General features: G+C 53.4%; 1 protein-coding gene across 4 annotated transcripts; it reads left to right on the top strand.

Moving 5' to 3' along the window:
* Nucleotides 1–6,286: 6,286 nt before the first annotated feature.
* On the top strand, nt 6,287–14,750 carry GNG8 (G protein subunit gamma 8). 4 transcript variants are annotated; one of them, XM_077318481.1, is made up of 4 exons: nt 6,287–6,382; nt 13,102–13,216; nt 13,431–13,568; nt 14,492–14,750. In XM_077318481.1, exons 2-3 carry the CDS (start codon nt 13,133–13,135, stop codon nt 13,557–13,559), a joined length of 213 nt encoding a protein of 70 aa, XP_077174596.1. In that variant the 5' UTR covers nt 6,287–6,382; nt 13,102–13,132; the 3' UTR covers nt 13,560–13,568; nt 14,492–14,750. The 4 variants fall into 4 exon arrangements, with proteins under 4 accessions (XP_077174596.1, XP_077174594.1, XP_077174593.1 ...); XM_077318479.1 differs by lacking the exon at nt 6,287–6,382 and adding an exon at nt 6,756–6,840 and having other exon boundaries at nt 14,582–14,750; XM_077318478.1 differs by lacking the exon at nt 6,287–6,382 and adding an exon at nt 6,756–6,840.
* The last annotated feature ends 1,131 nt before the right edge of the window (nt 14,751–15,881 follow it).

The raw sequence follows: 15,881 nt of genomic DNA, 5'->3' as shown, positions 1-15,881 counted from the left end.
CAGTCCAGCCTCCCGTCTCACCCAGGGGCCAGCCAGTTCCTCTGGAGGGCCAGCCACAGGGCAGGGAGGCCGAGGCCTTCCTAAGGACATCAGGGGAGCCCTGCTGGGTCAGACCAGGGAGGGCCCATCCAGTCCAGCCTCCCGTCTCACCCAGGGGCCAGCCAGTTCCTCTGGAGGGCCAGCCACAGGGCAGGGAGGCCGAGGCCTTCCCAAGGACATCAGGGGAGACCTGCTGGGTCAGACCAGGGAGGGCCCATCCAGTCCAGCCTCCCGTCTCACCCAGGGGCCAGCCAGTTCCTCTGGAGGGCCAGCCACAGGGCAGAGAGGCCGAGGCCTTCCCAAGGACGTCAGGGGAGCCCTGCTGGGTCAGACCAGGGAGGGCCCATCCAGTCCAGCCTCCCGTCTCACCCAGGGGCCAGCCTGTTCCTCTGCAGGGCCAGCCACAGGGCAGAGAGGCCGAGGCCTTCCTAAGGACATCAGGGGAGCCCTGCTGGGTCAGACCAGGGAGGGCCCATCCAGTCCAGCCTCCCGTCTCACCCAGGGGCCAGCCAGTTCCTCTGGAGGGCCAGCCACAGGGCAGGGAGGCCGAGGCCTTCCCAAGGACATCAGGGGAGACCTGCTGGGTCAGACCAGGGAGGGCCCATCCAGTCCAGCCTCCCGTCTCACCCAGGGGCCAGCCAGTTCCTCTGGAGGGCCAGCCACAGGGCAGAGAGGCCGAGGCCTTCCCAAGGACGTCAGGGGAGCCCTGCTGGGTCAGACCAGGGAGGGCCCATCCAGTCCAGCCTCCCGTCTCACCCAGGGGCCAGCCTGTTCCTCTGCAGGGCCAGCCACAGGGCAGAGAGGCCGAGGCCTTCCTAAGGACATCAGGGGAGCCCTGCTGGGTCAGACCAGGGAGGGCCCATCCAGTCCAGCCTCCCGTCTCACCCAGGGGCCAGCCAGTTCCTCTGGAGGGCCAGTCTCAGGGCAGGGATGGGACTAATCCATGGAGAGACTCATCTTCTTCTTGTGGTTCACCCACGGCTTGGAAACCTGGGTGCTTTTCAATTTTGTCGCCGTGGCAACCAGTCAGTTCCCGCATCCGGAAGTGCAAGCAAGCAAAGAACTGAGACGGACATTTTGAATCGCCCAAATATTTGGGTTAACTTGGGGATGACTAATGGTGAGGGTGGGGGGAGATGTCAGAGAAGGTGAAGGGGCAGGAGCTGGCGAGGAGGAGAGAGGTGGAGATATTTGAGCTCTCCAGAGCCACCTGAGAGTTATTTTTAGCCTCAGTGGAGAGCTAAAATGTCCTGGGTTCAAATTCTCAGCTGGCCCAGGAGCAAAATGATATGTTACGGCAGAAACCCTGGTTTGTTATCCCCCTTTTGAAGTGTTGGTAGATATCCATGGACTACAGTTCCCATGAGCCTCTGCCAGCGTAGGGGAATTGTAGTCCATGGACATCTCGAGAGTCACAGTCTGGCCACCCCAAATTTATACAGAACATCACAAAGGTTTCCTAAGGGTGCTGCCTCTAGACAGTTTTCCCTGCCTGCCGGTTGCTATGCCACCCCTTCTGATGCTGCACCCATCCCAGGCAGTTCAGGGCACAGGTTGGCAGCGGCAGTCTGCATTTGGGGCGTGCATCTCGCTGTGCCGGCCAGCTCTGCAGAAGAGCAAAGAGCATGGCTTCCAAAAACAAAGCAAACGTTTTGACCAAGGGACGGTTTTGTGCAAAAGAGAAAAAGGGAAACAGTCTGGGTTTCCCAGATCCCAGGCTGGCATTCTTGACCTCAATACCTTGTCAGCTCCCAATTCTGTCTACATAGAGACCTAAATTTGAGTCCAAAGGCAACTTTAAGATCAACAAAGCTTTATTTAAAGGTGCTTTTGGACTCCAATTTTGTACTACTTCAGACCAACACAGCTACCCACCTCAATCTACATAGAGACTTGAATGCAAAGGAGGTGTGCTTCTGGGCATGTGCAGAGTTTTCCCTGTGCCCGTGTGTGGATCCGAATGTCACTGTTCCCCGTGCCCTTTGTTGGCAGCCTCTGAACAGCCTCTTCTCTAGCCTAGCAAGGCTTTCTGGGTCTCTCCTGGTCATCAACAGGGTTTGGGGGAACTGGGAAACTCCTGGAGATTTGGGGGTTGGGCCTGGGAGGGAACAGGGACCCTAGTGGGGTGCAAGATCGCAGAGTCCATCCTCCTCCAGAGGAACCCTTTTCTCCAGGGGAACTGATCTCTGTAGTCTGGAAGTGAGTGATAATTCTGGGGGAGCCCCAGGCCCCACCTGGAGGCCGGCATCCCGGTCCCGGTCTTGGATCGTTTCAAGAGCTCTTGTGGTTTCCTCGCCCTCTTTCTCCTTCTTTCTTTCTTTGCCCTCCCTGCAAACTTCCTGGCTCTCCCCTCCCTTCGGCCACCAGGCCAGCCTTCGGATGGTGCCTGGAATCTCTCTGGTCTGCTCCAGAGGCTGGCCTGAGATATTTTTCCTGGGGTTAATTTTAGCCCCATCAGCATCCTTATCACATGAGGAAACCGTCCTCAGGGGCCGCACACCTCCAAAATATGTGCATGCTCACCCCCCCCCCCCGCACACACACACCACACACCACACACACACACCATGACATCAGGTCAAAAGAACTAGATTCCATCTGGATTTGATCACGTGGCGCTGAAGCAGCTCCTCCGGCAGGGGGGCACGGCTGAGCAAAAGGGTTTCGGCCAACCTTTTGTTTCCAAAGTGAGCTCAATTCGGTCCCTGAGTCAGGGGTTGTGTCACCCGCCCCCATGCCCTTGTTCAAGGAGTAAGGAGCCCTTGGAGGACTGCACAGATCCTGAGGGGATCTCAGCAGCTCCTCCTCCCCAATCGATACAGATGTCTGTGTTTAAAATGTACAGACAGGGGAGAAATGGCAAAGATACAAACAAAACCCAGATTAGAAGAAGAACTGGGTTTTCTTATGCCTCACGTTTCACTATCTGAAGTCTCAAAGCGGCTAACAAGCCCCTTTCCCTTCCTCTCCCTGCAGCAGACACTCTGTGAGGTAGGTGAGGCAGAGAGAGCTCTGAGAGAACTATGACTGGCTCAGTATCACCCAGCTGGCTGCATGTGGAGGAGGAGTGGGGAATTGAACCCGGCTCTCCAGATGGCAGCCCGCCACTCTTAACTATGACGTCAAATGAGAATTCCGCAGAGATGATTAATACCATTCAGGGATTCACCTTTCGGAGGGTCATATCTTTACCCCTCAAAAAGCGCACACCCCTGCTTTTAAGCCTGACCGATCTAAGCCAGCTGTCCAGGCTTTCAGAACCAGATGAATTGATTTTAGTTTGATTCATTGTATTTATAGGACTGGCCCTGCTCCATTCTGCAGACCCTGCAGAACCTGGTGAACTCCAACAGGGCAGGCCCCAAGGCCTTAGAGCAGGGCTAGTCAACCTGTGGTCCGCCAGATGTTCGTGGACTACAATTCCCATGAGCCCCTGCCAGCAAATGCTGGCAGGGGCTCATGGGGATTGTAGTCCACGGACATCTGGAGGACCACAGGTTGACTAGCCCTGACTTAGAGCCTGTCCTCCGAAGCAGCCATTTTCTCTTTTTTCTGGAGATGAATCACAGCTGACCTGGAGGTTGGCACCCTTACTGTCCAGGGTGCTTGTTTAATTAAGGCTTCCCGGCCCAGTTTGAGTGTGATGGGAGACCTTTAAAAAGTCATGGCAGATTTCGAGACAACTTTTGCAATAACTGGGAGGTCAAGACGTGACAAGTCAGAATTGCTCAAAAGGAGCCAACATTTTTTGGTCCGAGGTTTCGGTTTGCCTCTTTCCCCAGTGCGCACCGCTGGCCGTGTGATGTGCTTGCTTAGAGTGTCACACTGTGGACATAGCTGGCATTTACGCGAGGAATGGAAGAGGAGAGCCAAAGATGTCTAAAGCAGAGACCCAGGTGGGTGGCCGTCTTGGTCTGAAGCAGCAGGACAAAGAGTGAGACCTGGAAGATCAACACAATTTATTCACGGCGTAAGTTTTCATCCACATGTGCACTTGGCTTATACTTCGAAAAAATTAGTGATGACCCGACTCTCACAAGTCATGTGAAACACACTCCTGGTCTGGGGCTCCTTGGTCCCTCCCCCTCCCCCTCTCTCAGACACAACACAAATTGCTTCCTCCCTGTTTCCCCCTGCCCTCGCCCCCCCCTGTACCTCTCACTTCCCCCAGACTCCCTCCTCCCTCCTTCCCACCCCTCTCCCCTCTCCCCCTCTCCTTCTATTGCAGCAGTGCTGGCCAGGGCTGCTGCTGTGCCCCCCCCCCAACTGCCCCAGCCTCTTCTGGCATGCTCCCTGGGGCAGGACTACAGACACCATGTCCTTACCCATTTCTGCCCCAGGGAGCGTGCCAGAAGATGCGTTTCACATCAATAGAATTGTGTTGGTCTTCAAGGTGCTCCTGGACATCTGATACACGTGGAACTGCCTCCTGCTGAATCAGTCCCTCAGTCCACCAGTGTCAGGATTGCCAGTCAAGCTGGCAGCTGCTCTCTAGGGTCTCAGCCAGAGGTCTTTAACACCCCCAATTCCTTTCCAGCTGGAGATGCCGGGGACTGAACATGTTTCCTTCTGCATGCAAAGAGGAGGCTCTACTAGGGGGCCACAGACTTTCATCATGGCTCCTCCTCCTAATATTATTATTAAAGTTTGATTCCAGGGGCGCCTTTAAGACCAACAAAGTTTAATTCTGGGCGTCAGTTTTTGTGTGCCAGCATACGTCTTCGCTATTAAGATTATACATAACTGACATAGGGCTTTCGATGATCGTTCCCTTTGTGGCACTCTTCATCCAGTGTCCACACAATGGCCCTGTGAGGTAGGCCTGCAAAGCATTCTTTTCAGAGGAGTCTGAACAAAAAGGAGTCCAGGGGGGAAATACTTTCAGTGCAGTTTTATGGCCTTAGCTTATATTAACAATTGCGAGATGATAGTAAGAGCACCGGATCCAGGATCGAGGGATGGAGTGTGCGGCTGCATTGTGGCATGAGCCTGTTGTGGCACATGCTCGGATCCAAGAAAAGGGGGGAGGCAGGACAGAAGTGCAAAACATATGCTGCGACCAGGGATGGGAAAAAACCACAGATGCATAATGCCAGGTGCACATTTGGAATCGACATTTAGAATCTGATGTGGTGAAAACACGCTGGTAAATCATAAGTGCAGAATCAGTCATAGAAACACAGAGCTGAAAGGGTCTTCAAGGGTCATCTAGTCCAACCCCCCAGTGATCCGTTCTCTGTGCTGACACAAAGGCACCCCCCTACAGGATCCTTGGAGAAACTGTACATTAGTTCAACAGCCTTACCTATCTTGTTGTAATGCTTACAACGACCTTGCAAGGTAGGGGTGTTTGTCTCCCCCTCATGTTGCGATTGGGCTGACTGAGTGTTGTGCCAGTCTGTGGCGGAGATGAGATTTGGACCTGCAATTTCCTGATTCATAGCTTTCTCCTAGGCCACTTTCAGTCTAATCCTCTTGATTGTATTGATTGACTTTGAGCAATCCTTTATGGGTCTGTGAGAAAAGCGTGGGTCAAAACCATGGGTCAAATCAACAATATGACAATCGCTCTCTTGTTGTCCTCTGAGATCCAGCGCAGGTTCGGGGTTAAGAGTGGCGGCCTCTAATCTGGAGAGCCGAGTTTGATTCCTCACTCCTCCTCCACAGGCAGACAGCTGGGTGACCTTGGGCCAGTCACAGTTCTTTCAGAGTTATTTTCTTAGCCAGCTAGGTAAATTCAGCCAGTCACAGTTCTCTCAGAGCTCTCCCTTGTGGGGTTGTGGAGAGAGGAAGGGAAAAGTGTTTGTACACCACTTTGGGACTTTTGGGATATAAACAAACAGCTCTTCTTGCTGTGTACTCCTTTATGGCTCACCCTCTGCCTATATATCTGGACTGGTCATTCCCATTTAATTTTGTCTGACAAAGGGTGTCGGGCACTCTTGAATAAAATTTTGTTGGCTTGATCTGATGAGACCGGGCAATCGAGGGTGATCCAAGTCAGTTGGTTTTTATACCCCGCTTTTCACTACCTGAAGGACTCTCAAAGCGGCTGACAATCCCCTTTCCTTCCTCTCCCCACAACAGACACCCTGTGATTAAGTGGGGCTGAGAGAGATGTAAGAGAACTGCTCTGTGAGAACAGCACTCTCAGGACTGTGATTGGCCCAAGGTCACCCAGCTGGCTGCATGGGGAGGGGGAGGAGTGGGGAATCGAACCTGGCTCTCCAGATTAGAGGCTGCTGCTCTTAACCGTGACAACCCACTGGCTCTTGGTGTGAGGTCCATCCTCACTCCGCTGCAAGGATCAAGCAACAATGATGCACGTGTGAACCAGCAACAGGTGAGGAGGCACTGAATGGGGTTGCCAACCTCAAGGTGGTGCCTGGAGACTTCTGGTAACCACAACATCTCGATGACAAAGATGCCTTCCCCGGCAGTGGGGTGGGGGAGATGGACATTTCAGAGCTGAGCACCTTCCCCTCCCTGAACTCCATCCTCCCCAGACTCTGCCCCAAAGTCTCCAAGAATTCCCCAGGCTGGAGTTGGCAAGCGTCTGAGTGCCCTGGAAGATTTACGGAGCCAGGGGCATCAAGGCGACAGGCCCCAAAGGTTTGGGAAAGGACCCCAAACCCAAAAGCTGAGCCCGTTTGGTTGGAGAGTCGTTGGTCTCCCTGCTCCCCAAGGAACTGGGTCTCAGGCAGGGGGGGGCGGTGCAGGGAGGTGGCGCCTGACTCTCCCGTCATTCCAGCCAGAGGCGAGGAGAGACCACAGTCGCTCCCAGGCAGACGCCAGCAACAGGTAAGCTCCCTTCCCTCTGCGGTTTCTCGGCATCCCATCGACTCCCGGGCGGGAAGATGGGGAGAGCCCCCTCCTGGTGGGAGCCTCGGTGCATTTCCAGTTCTTTGGCTGGCTCAGACCCCGAGCCTGTTTCCTGCAGCGGCCAGCCAGGTGGGGAAGCTTCCCAACAGGTGAGGCAGATGGTTTCGGAGGTGAGCCAGGTGGGCAAAAGTGACATTTGATTCCAGTGGCACGTTAAGGACTCATAAGATTTTCAGGGCAGAAGCTTTGTCAGGGAGCCCGTGTCCCTTCGCTGGGTCTTTCCCAGTGGTTATCCCAAGCACCCTGCATCCTAAGGTAGACTGCTTCAAAAAGGGAAGTTCTTTTTTATGGAAAACAGCTGTCGCTAGACCTTTTTGCCCTTTTTCTAAAAGGTGGAGAAGTGTCCGCCTTGAGGATTTCCAGGTGTGCACAAGAAAGAGACAGGTGGGCAGACCGACAACAATGGCTCTAATTCACCAGATTAGGGTTTTGTTATTATCTTATATTATTTGTTATTATCCATCACTTGTCTATTCTGAAACACGGTTCAAGTCTTATGCTTGTATCAAAGTCTCGCTTAGGTCCGCTTTGTTGCAGGTGAATCGAGAGGACGACTTGGCCAAGGGTGTGTGTCTGTGTGTGTGGGGGGGGAGAAGTGGCTCAGTGGAAGAGCTTCTGCTTGGCATGGAGACGGTCCCAGGTTCAATCCCCGGCACCTCTGATTATTTGAAAGGACCAGGCAGTAGGTGAAGCGGAAGACCTCTGCCTGGGACCCTGGAGAGCAGCTGCCAGCCAGAGTGGGCAATCCTGACCCAATCAAGTGTCTCATTCAGGCTCAGGAAGCTTCATGTGATTACAAGTGTTTTAAAAACTCCTGGGTTCTGCTGCTGAATATTTATCGAAGTTGCATCTCAGACCTGCAGCTGGGTCTAGCCCAGCTGTCGCCATCTTAACCCTCTTCCCCACGCTGCCACAGGTCCTGGTTGGATGACCTTGTCAGAGCCATTGTTCCCTTTCAGCTGAGCCTACCTCGCAGGACTGGAGCGATGAAGAGCCAGAGGAAGGGGGGAATGCCACGCCCGCACGCCCAAGGTCCTTGGAGGGAAGGTGGGATAAAAAGGTGGCAGGCTTAATTGGGAAGCTGATCTTGCCGGCATTTATTGACTCGTTGGGTCTGCCTCTCGGGACTGAGATATTATCAGACTAGCTGTCGTCCTGCCTTCCCCCCCCCCCCCCCCTACAAAACAATCACAGTAGCTCATCTGGTTTGCTATTTACCAGGTTAGCACTGAGATCAGGGACCCTGTTTCCCCTCGGCAGCAGCTGGCAGTGCAGAGAAAACCGTGGGCACAGCTGGGAAAGATCGGTCCTTTGGAGAGCTGGTTCCTCCGTTGGGACAAGGGGTGAAAAAGCAAAACTTATAGGCTGCCTGACTGGGGAAGCTGCCTCTCGCCTGCGTGAGCTGGGGCAGTGCATGAAGTCATAAGCGACTTCAAGACCCGACTTCAAATCCCAGCTCAAAGGCATCTTCTCTGCCAAACTGACCTTGTAGGGTTGTTGCAAGGGCAGAAGACAGGAGGGGAGAACGTGTATACCAAGAGTGGCCAAATTCTGGCTCTCCACAAGGCTTCCTCAGGAGGTGGTGGGTTCTCCATCTTTGGAAATTTTTAAGCAGAGGCTGGATCGCCATCTGACGGAAAGGCTGATTTTGTGAAGGTTCAAGGGGGTGGCAGGTTACAGTGGATGAGCGATTGGGATGTGAGTGTCCGGCATAGTGCAGGGGGTTGGACTAGATGACCCACGAGGTCCCTTCCAACTCTATTTTGCTATGATTCTATGATTCTATGTCCATGGACTACAATGACCACAATTTGGCCACTGCGGACATCTAGCATCCTGAGATGTAGGTAGACCAATGCACTCTGTGCGCGTTCCATGCTCCTCTGTTACGGCTTCCAGAGTCCCACAGGTTGTTGGCTTTGAAAACTGTTTCAGGGATGGGGTTGCCAGCTCTTGCCTGGGGGTGGTCTGGGGGAGGAACTGAAACAGGTGTCAGGCCATAAAATTCACCTTCCAAGGTAGCCTTTTCTTCCAGAGGAACTGATCTCTGTCAATGGGGGATCACTTGTCGATCCAGGAGATCTCCAGACACCACCTAGAGGTTGGTAACCATGTTCCAGGGCTGGCTTATCAGGGCAGGCAGGTCTTTAGCTAGGAACTGAAACAGGTGTCAGGCCATAAAATTCACCTTCCAAGGTAGCCTTTTCTTCCAGAGGAACTGATCTCTGTCAATGGGGGATCACTTGTCGATCCAGGAGATCTCCAGACACCACCTAGAGGTTGGTAACCATGTTCCAGGGCTGGCTTATCAGGGCAGGCAGGTCTTTAGCTAGCCCCCCCCCCCCCGGTGTTCCTATGGTTGGGCTGGATCCTCCCCACTTTTCTGCTGACTCTGCCGGGACACTGAGTGAATCTCCATCAAGGTCTGCATTCCCTACTCCGACTGGCAGCTGCCCTCCAGGGTCTCAGGCAGAGGCCTTTCCGCCTGGTCCTCCTCGTTGACTGGAGATGCCGGGGATTGAACCTGGGACCTTCTGCATGCCAAGCAGGGGCTCTTCCACTGACCCATGGCCCTGCCCAGGACAGAAACACACGTGAAGCTGCCTTATATTTAATCAGACTGTTTGTCCATCGAGGTCTGTATTACCTGCTCAGACTGGCAGTGACTCTCCAAGGCAGGGGTAGTCAAACTGCGGCCCTCCAGATGTCCATGGACTACAATTCCCATGAGGCCCTGCCAGCGAACGCTGGCAGGGGCTCATGGGAATTGTAGTCCATGGATAACTGGAGTGCCGCAGTTTGACTACCCCTGCTCCAAAGTATCAAGTAGAGGTTTTTACATCACAGATGAGCCAAGCTTTTTAACTGAAGCTGCCACAGATCGTTCCTGGGACTTTCTGCTTGCCAAGCAGAGGCTCCTCCCCCCCAAGCCACAGCCCCCCCCCAGCCCAGAAGGCTTCAAATCTTCAGGAAAGCTGGTGATCTAGGAATGAAAAGAGACATTTCTGTATATGCTCAGAGGCACTGTTGCCCTTTTATAGCACAGGAGAAGCCTGAGATGTGACTCTTTGGTAGTCAAAGCAAGTCCTGATGGGGGAAGCTGTCCTTCTAGGCTGAAAGGGGGTGGGCAATCCTTCCCCTGCATCCCCCACTTTATACATACAACCAACAACCCTGTCCCCCCCCCCCCCAAGGCCTCTATCCTCCACGCCTGCAGTAACCTTTCCTTCTTCCTCGCTGGGGGGCTACATAATTATCCAGCCGCTTTGAACACTGCTGATGAGGGCCTGGAGTGCGTGGCGGTGGAAGGAAGGGGGGGCCTAATTAGCTGTGTCTGCCCCCCCCCACACACACACACTCTCTCTTTCTCCTCCTGCCGTGCAGCTAATTCCCCTTTCTCTTGGATCAGGCTGCATCGCAGGGCTTCCTGCCGTTCCCGGGTCAGGCTCAGGTGGCCGGCCTCTTCCGCGTGTTCAGAAGTCTTCCTCTGAGGCCGCTTTTCTTTGTGCCTCGTCTTGGAAGGGGGGTCTCAGAGCGGGTCCAGGGAAGGGGCTGGACTGAAGCATTAAGGAATAGAAGGACTCTGCAGAAATCGAGAGAGACTGACAGGTTGCTTTGGGTATAAGCTTAGTCAAAGCTCTCTGCCTCTGATACCTGAAAAAAAGCTTTTCTCTAAACAGGGGTAGTCAACCTGTGGTCCTCCAGATGTTCGTGGACTACAATTCCCATGAGCCCCTGCCAGCGTTCGCTGGCAGGGGCTCCTGGGAATTGTAGTCCATGAACATCTGGAGGACCACAGGTTGACTACCCCTGCTCTAAAGTGCTTCTGGACCTGAATCCAGCTCTTCCACGGAAGAAGAAAAGAGCTTTTTTTAGTACCCCACTTTGCACTGTACTGAGTCTCAAAGCAGCTTCTGATCTCTTTCCCTTCCTCTCCCTACCACAGACACCCTGTGAGGGAGTTGAGGCAGAGAGAGCTCTGAGAGAACTGGGACTGACCTAAGGTCGCCCAGCTGGCTGCAGGTGGAAAGGAGTGGGGGATCAAACTCGGTTCTCCAGTGAAGAGGCCGCCACCCTTAACCTAAGGTGACCAGATTGTCCCCATTTTGGAGGGACAGCTGGGGGCACCCGGCAAATTGTTCTTATGTTGCAAGTTAAATATATTACGATACTATTTTTGCATTCTATGCGTTCTATGAAACTTTTTGTTGCTCCATATAGACCAAATTTTTAATCAAGACACACCCCCCCCCCGGTCAATGGTGTCCTGCTTTACCAATGTTGAAATCTGGTCACCTTATCTTAACCGTAACCCCACACTGGCTCTACACACAGCTAACCTTTGACAAGATTTTTTGTAACGTAATCTGCCAAAAGGCCAAGCTCCCTTCATCAGATACGACTAGGAACAGAGATGGCTGCGTCTATATAGTCCAGTGTGAAGGCAGGAGGGGGGTAGTAAAAAAGTAACTCAGGATGGTAAAGTACACTGAACAAGGTACTCAGGCAGATTACAGCAGAGGGGATGTGCTCGGGGAAGAAAATGAGCATCCATACAGAGAGAAGTATCCTGCATCCCTAGGGAGAAGGCCAATCAGGGGCTACTAGGCATAATGACTAAAGGGACCCTCCATGTTCCGAGGCAGTCAACCTCGGAATCCCAGAGCCAGCCCAGGAGGCAACCTCAGGGCAGCCTCTGTCCTGTTCTTGGACGTCCAGAGGAACCAATTGGTCACAGTGTGAGACGGGAGACTGGATGGGCTCTCCCTGGTCTGACCCAGCAGGGCTCCCCTGATGTCCTTAGGAAGGCTTCGGCCTCCCTGCCCTGTGGCTGGCCCTCCAGAGGAACTGGCTGGCCCCTGGGTGAGACGGGAGGCTGGACTGGATGGGCCCTCCCTGGTCTGACCCAGCAGGGCTCCCCTGATGTCCTTAGGAAGGCTTCGGCCTCCCTGCCCTGTGGCTGGCCCTCCAGAGAAACTGTCTGGCCCCTGGGTGAGACGGGAGGCTGGACTGGATGGGCTCTCCCTGGTCTGACCCAGCAGGGCTCCCCTGATGTCCTTAGGAAGGCCTCGGCCTCCCTGCCCTGTGGCTGGCCCTACAAAGGAACTGGCTGGCCCCTGGGTGAGACAGGAGGCTGGACTGGATGGGCCCTCCCTGGTCTAACCCAGCAGGGCTCCCCTGATGTCCTTAGGAAGGCCTCGGCCTCCCTGCCCTGTGGCTGGCCCTCCAGGGGAACTGGCTGGCCCCTGGGTGAGTCGGGAGGCTGGACTGGATGGGCCCTCCCTGGTCTGGCCCAGCAGGGCTCCCCTGATGACCTTAGGAAGGCCTCGGCCTCCCTGCCCTGTGACTGGCCCTGCAGATGAACTGGCTGGCCCCTGGGTGAGACGGGAGGCTGGATTGGATGGGCCCTCCCTGGCCTGACCCAGCAGGGCTCCCCTGATGTCCTTAGGAAGGCCTCGGCCTCCCTGCCCTGTGACTGGCCCTGCAGATGAACTGGCTGGCCCCTGGGTGAGACGGAAGGCTGGACTGGATGGGCCCTCCCTGGTCTGACCCAGCAGGGCTCCCCTGATGCCCTTATGAAGGCCTCGGCCTCCCTGCCCTGTGGCTGGCCCTGCAACTGGCTGGCCCCTGTGGGAGACAGGAGGCTGTACTCGATGGACCCTCCCTGGGCTCCCCTGATGTCCTTATGCCTTATGCCTCTCTGCCCTATGGCTGCCCCTCCAGAGGAACCGGTAGGCTACCGAGTGAGACAGGACGCTGGACTAGATGGACCCAGTCTAGGAGAAGATGTATGTTTTGAAGTGGAACCCAGCTTCAGGAGTAGACACACGTTTTGCAGTAGAGTCCTTGCTTGGTATGAGGAAATCTCCTGGTTCAAATCTCCAGCTAACTCTCTTGAGTGGCATAATGGGAAATACCTTTCTTTGTGGGCAGGTGATCCCAAAACAGGCAGCTCAATGTCCTGAGTTATGAAACATGTGACGATCAGAACAGAGAACACAGACGATAAAAAACCATTCTTGAAATACATTTGTATTGATGGAGCGGATAGTGTTGAGGTTTGTTATGCACAAGTGTTTCCCCAAACTGTTTCTAGTCTTGACTGTCTGCAGAAGAGCTTGATCCAAAGGTTAGTTTTTTTAGTGAACTTATCCCCCCCCCCCATTTCTGGGTTCTCAGGAGCTCTGAGCCTCTACCCTGGTAAGGGATAATGTCTAACAACATGGCCAAAATCGCAGAGGCCCGCAAGACAGTGGAACAGCTGAAACTGGAAGTGAACATTGACCGCATGAAGGTGAGATTCTCAAACAACTTCTCCCCCTTCCTCCTTGTACACCTGGGCTGGCACACTGCTGGTTTCTGCATGATGCAATGCTTACACAGCTTCCAAGGGCAGCCCCGCGTGTTGTGGCTTGCAGTCGTCCAGCCCTAAGGTTCTTAAAAGCTGCATCTTCCTTTTTTCTTTTCTTGCTCTGATTCCGGAATCCTTTCTTCTCTCTCCCTGGGAGGTCTCCAAGGCAGCAGCTGACCTGTTGGCTTATTGCGAAGGCCATGCCAAAGAAGACCCACTGGTAACCCCGGTGCCCTCTTCAGAGAACCCTTTCCGTGAAAAACGGCTGTTCTGCATAGTGCTGTGAGCCCGAGAAGTGAGTTCGGGATACGACAAACTCCGCCCAGGCCAAGATGGAGCACGCAGGCAGGCAGGCAGGCAGGGCGGAGGGGGGGGGGTTCGTTTTGATCTTTATTTGATAGGCTTGGTCAAGCAGAGGCCCATCTGTGGCTCTGAGCCACAAGGTATGGACTGAGCACTCTCTCTGGGGCAGGGACGCTTTGTATCCTGGGTCTTTGGGGGGCATCAGTGGGAGAGCTTCTGGAGTCCTGACCTCCTGATGGCTGCTGGGTTTTGGCCACTGTGGATGAGCCATTGGCCTGACCCAACATGGCTTCTCTTATGTTCTTATGTCTGGGGCAGGGATGCGCTGTCTTCTTGGTGCTTAGGAGGGCTGCAGTGGGAGGCCTTCTGGAGTTCTGGGCCTGGGGTTGGACCTCCTGATGGTCCCTGAGTTTTGGGCACTGAGTGACACAGAGTGTTGGGCTGCATGGACCATTGACCAGATCTAACAGGGCTTCTCTTATGTTATTAGGTTTGCAAACTGAACAGCCGGCAAAGATGTTTTCGGGATTTAACGTTCTTATGAATCATCTGTAGTCTCCTATGTTATAAATTAAAACTTCAGGGCAGAAGGGCAAATTAAGTCAAATTGGAGGGGGGGGGGAAGAAAACTGTAGGCCCCCCTGGTGTACTCAGCAGTCAGTTGTCATCATGACCCTCTGTATGTCCCCTTTTTTTGGGGGGGGGGAGGTTGGGGAAGTTTTCCTGCCATGTTGGTCTGCTTTTATTGTGATTTTTGCTGTATGTTTTAATGGGGTTTTATTGGGGTTTTACTGGACATTTGTAACCCACTAAGAGCCAGTTCTGGGAGTGGCAGGCAATAAATTTAATAATAATAATAATAATAATAATAATAATAATAATAATAATAATAATAGCTATAACCTCCTCCAACAGATCCTTTGCGGTTCTTTTATTGTGAAAAGCAAACAGACATGAGATCCAGTCCCAAACCTGCCACTGGTAATCTGGCTTTTACTTTTGCAGCTACGGATTTACTCTCTGCTGAAAATGGTTGCATCATTTCCACCGTCCATATCGACAACCCTCCCGACCCCGCCGGAGGGATAAGCGGAGGAGACGAAGTCAACCGCGAAGTTTCACGTTCTCTGTGTCAGCTGCCAACAATAAACGCACAGTGATTTGCTTTCTGAAATTTGCTTCTGTTATCTTAGACTTCTGAAGATCTTCTCCTCCTACAGCCTAAAGCAGGGGTAGTCAAACTGCGGCCCTCCAGATGTCCATGGACTACAATTCCCATGAGCCCCCTGCCAGCATTCGCTGGCAGGGGGCTCATGGGAATTGTAGTCCATGGACATCTGGAGGGCCGCAGTTTGACTACCCCTGGCGTGAAGGGTAGTCGATAGGATGTGTCTGACAAAGGGGATTTTGGATCTTAAAAGTTCTTACACACACAGACACACACACAAACTTATTGATCTTTAATGTGCTCCTGGACTTGATTCCAGCGGTTCTACTCGAGGCAGTTTGCTCTTGGAGCTGGGAGGGTCAGAGGTGTGTGGAAAGAGGGTGTTCTCATTGGGGTTTCTCTGGAGTAACACATTATCACTCACCTAGAGCAGCCCCTTCTTCTCTGTTTTCAGAAACACAGGGATGAATTTCAAAGATGAAGCATTTATAAGCACTGCTTTTTGACTGGAGGAAATGCCGTGGCTCTTTGGGTATTCCCCAAGGGCCCGGACCTGCCCAGCTATCACCCCTTTGTGGTTTCACCAAGAGCCAGCTTGGTGTCGTGGTTAGGAGTGTGGACTTCTAATCTGGCATGCCGGGTTTGATTCTGCACTCCCCCACATGCAGCCAGCTGGGTGACCTTGGGCTCGCCACGGCACTGATAAAACTGTTCTGACCGAGCAGTGATATCAGGGCTCTCTCAGCCTCACCCACCTCACAGGGTCTCTGTTGTGGGGAGAGGAAAGGGAAGGCGACTGTAAGCCACTTTGAGCCTTCTTTGGGTAGGGAAAAGCGGCATCTAAGAACCAACTCTTCTTCTTCTTCTTCTTCTTCTTCTTCTTCTTCTTCTTCTTCTTCTTCTTCTTCTTCTTCTTCTTCTTCTTCTTCTTCTTCTTCTTCTTCTCCTTCTTCTTCTTCTTCTTCTTCTTCTTCTTCTGTTCTGACCGAGCAGTAATCTCAGGGCTCTCTCAGCCTCACCCACCTCACAGGGGGTCTGTTGTGGGGAGAGGAAAGGGAAGGCGACTGTAAGCCACTGTAAGTAAGAAGAGGAAGAGGAAGAGGAAGAAGAAGAAGAAGAAGAAGAAGAAGAAGAAGA

The sequence above is a fragment of the Paroedura picta genome, unplaced genomic scaffold (genome assembly GCF_049243985.1).
Source record: "Paroedura picta isolate Pp20150507F unplaced genomic scaffold, Ppicta_v3.0 Ppicta_v3_sca21, whole genome shotgun sequence".
NCBI classification, from domain to species: domain Eukaryota; kingdom Metazoa; phylum Chordata; class Lepidosauria; order Squamata; family Gekkonidae; genus Paroedura; species Paroedura picta.
Note: the sequence above shows the minus strand (reverse complement) of the source record. Positions and strands in the feature narration are given on the sequence as shown.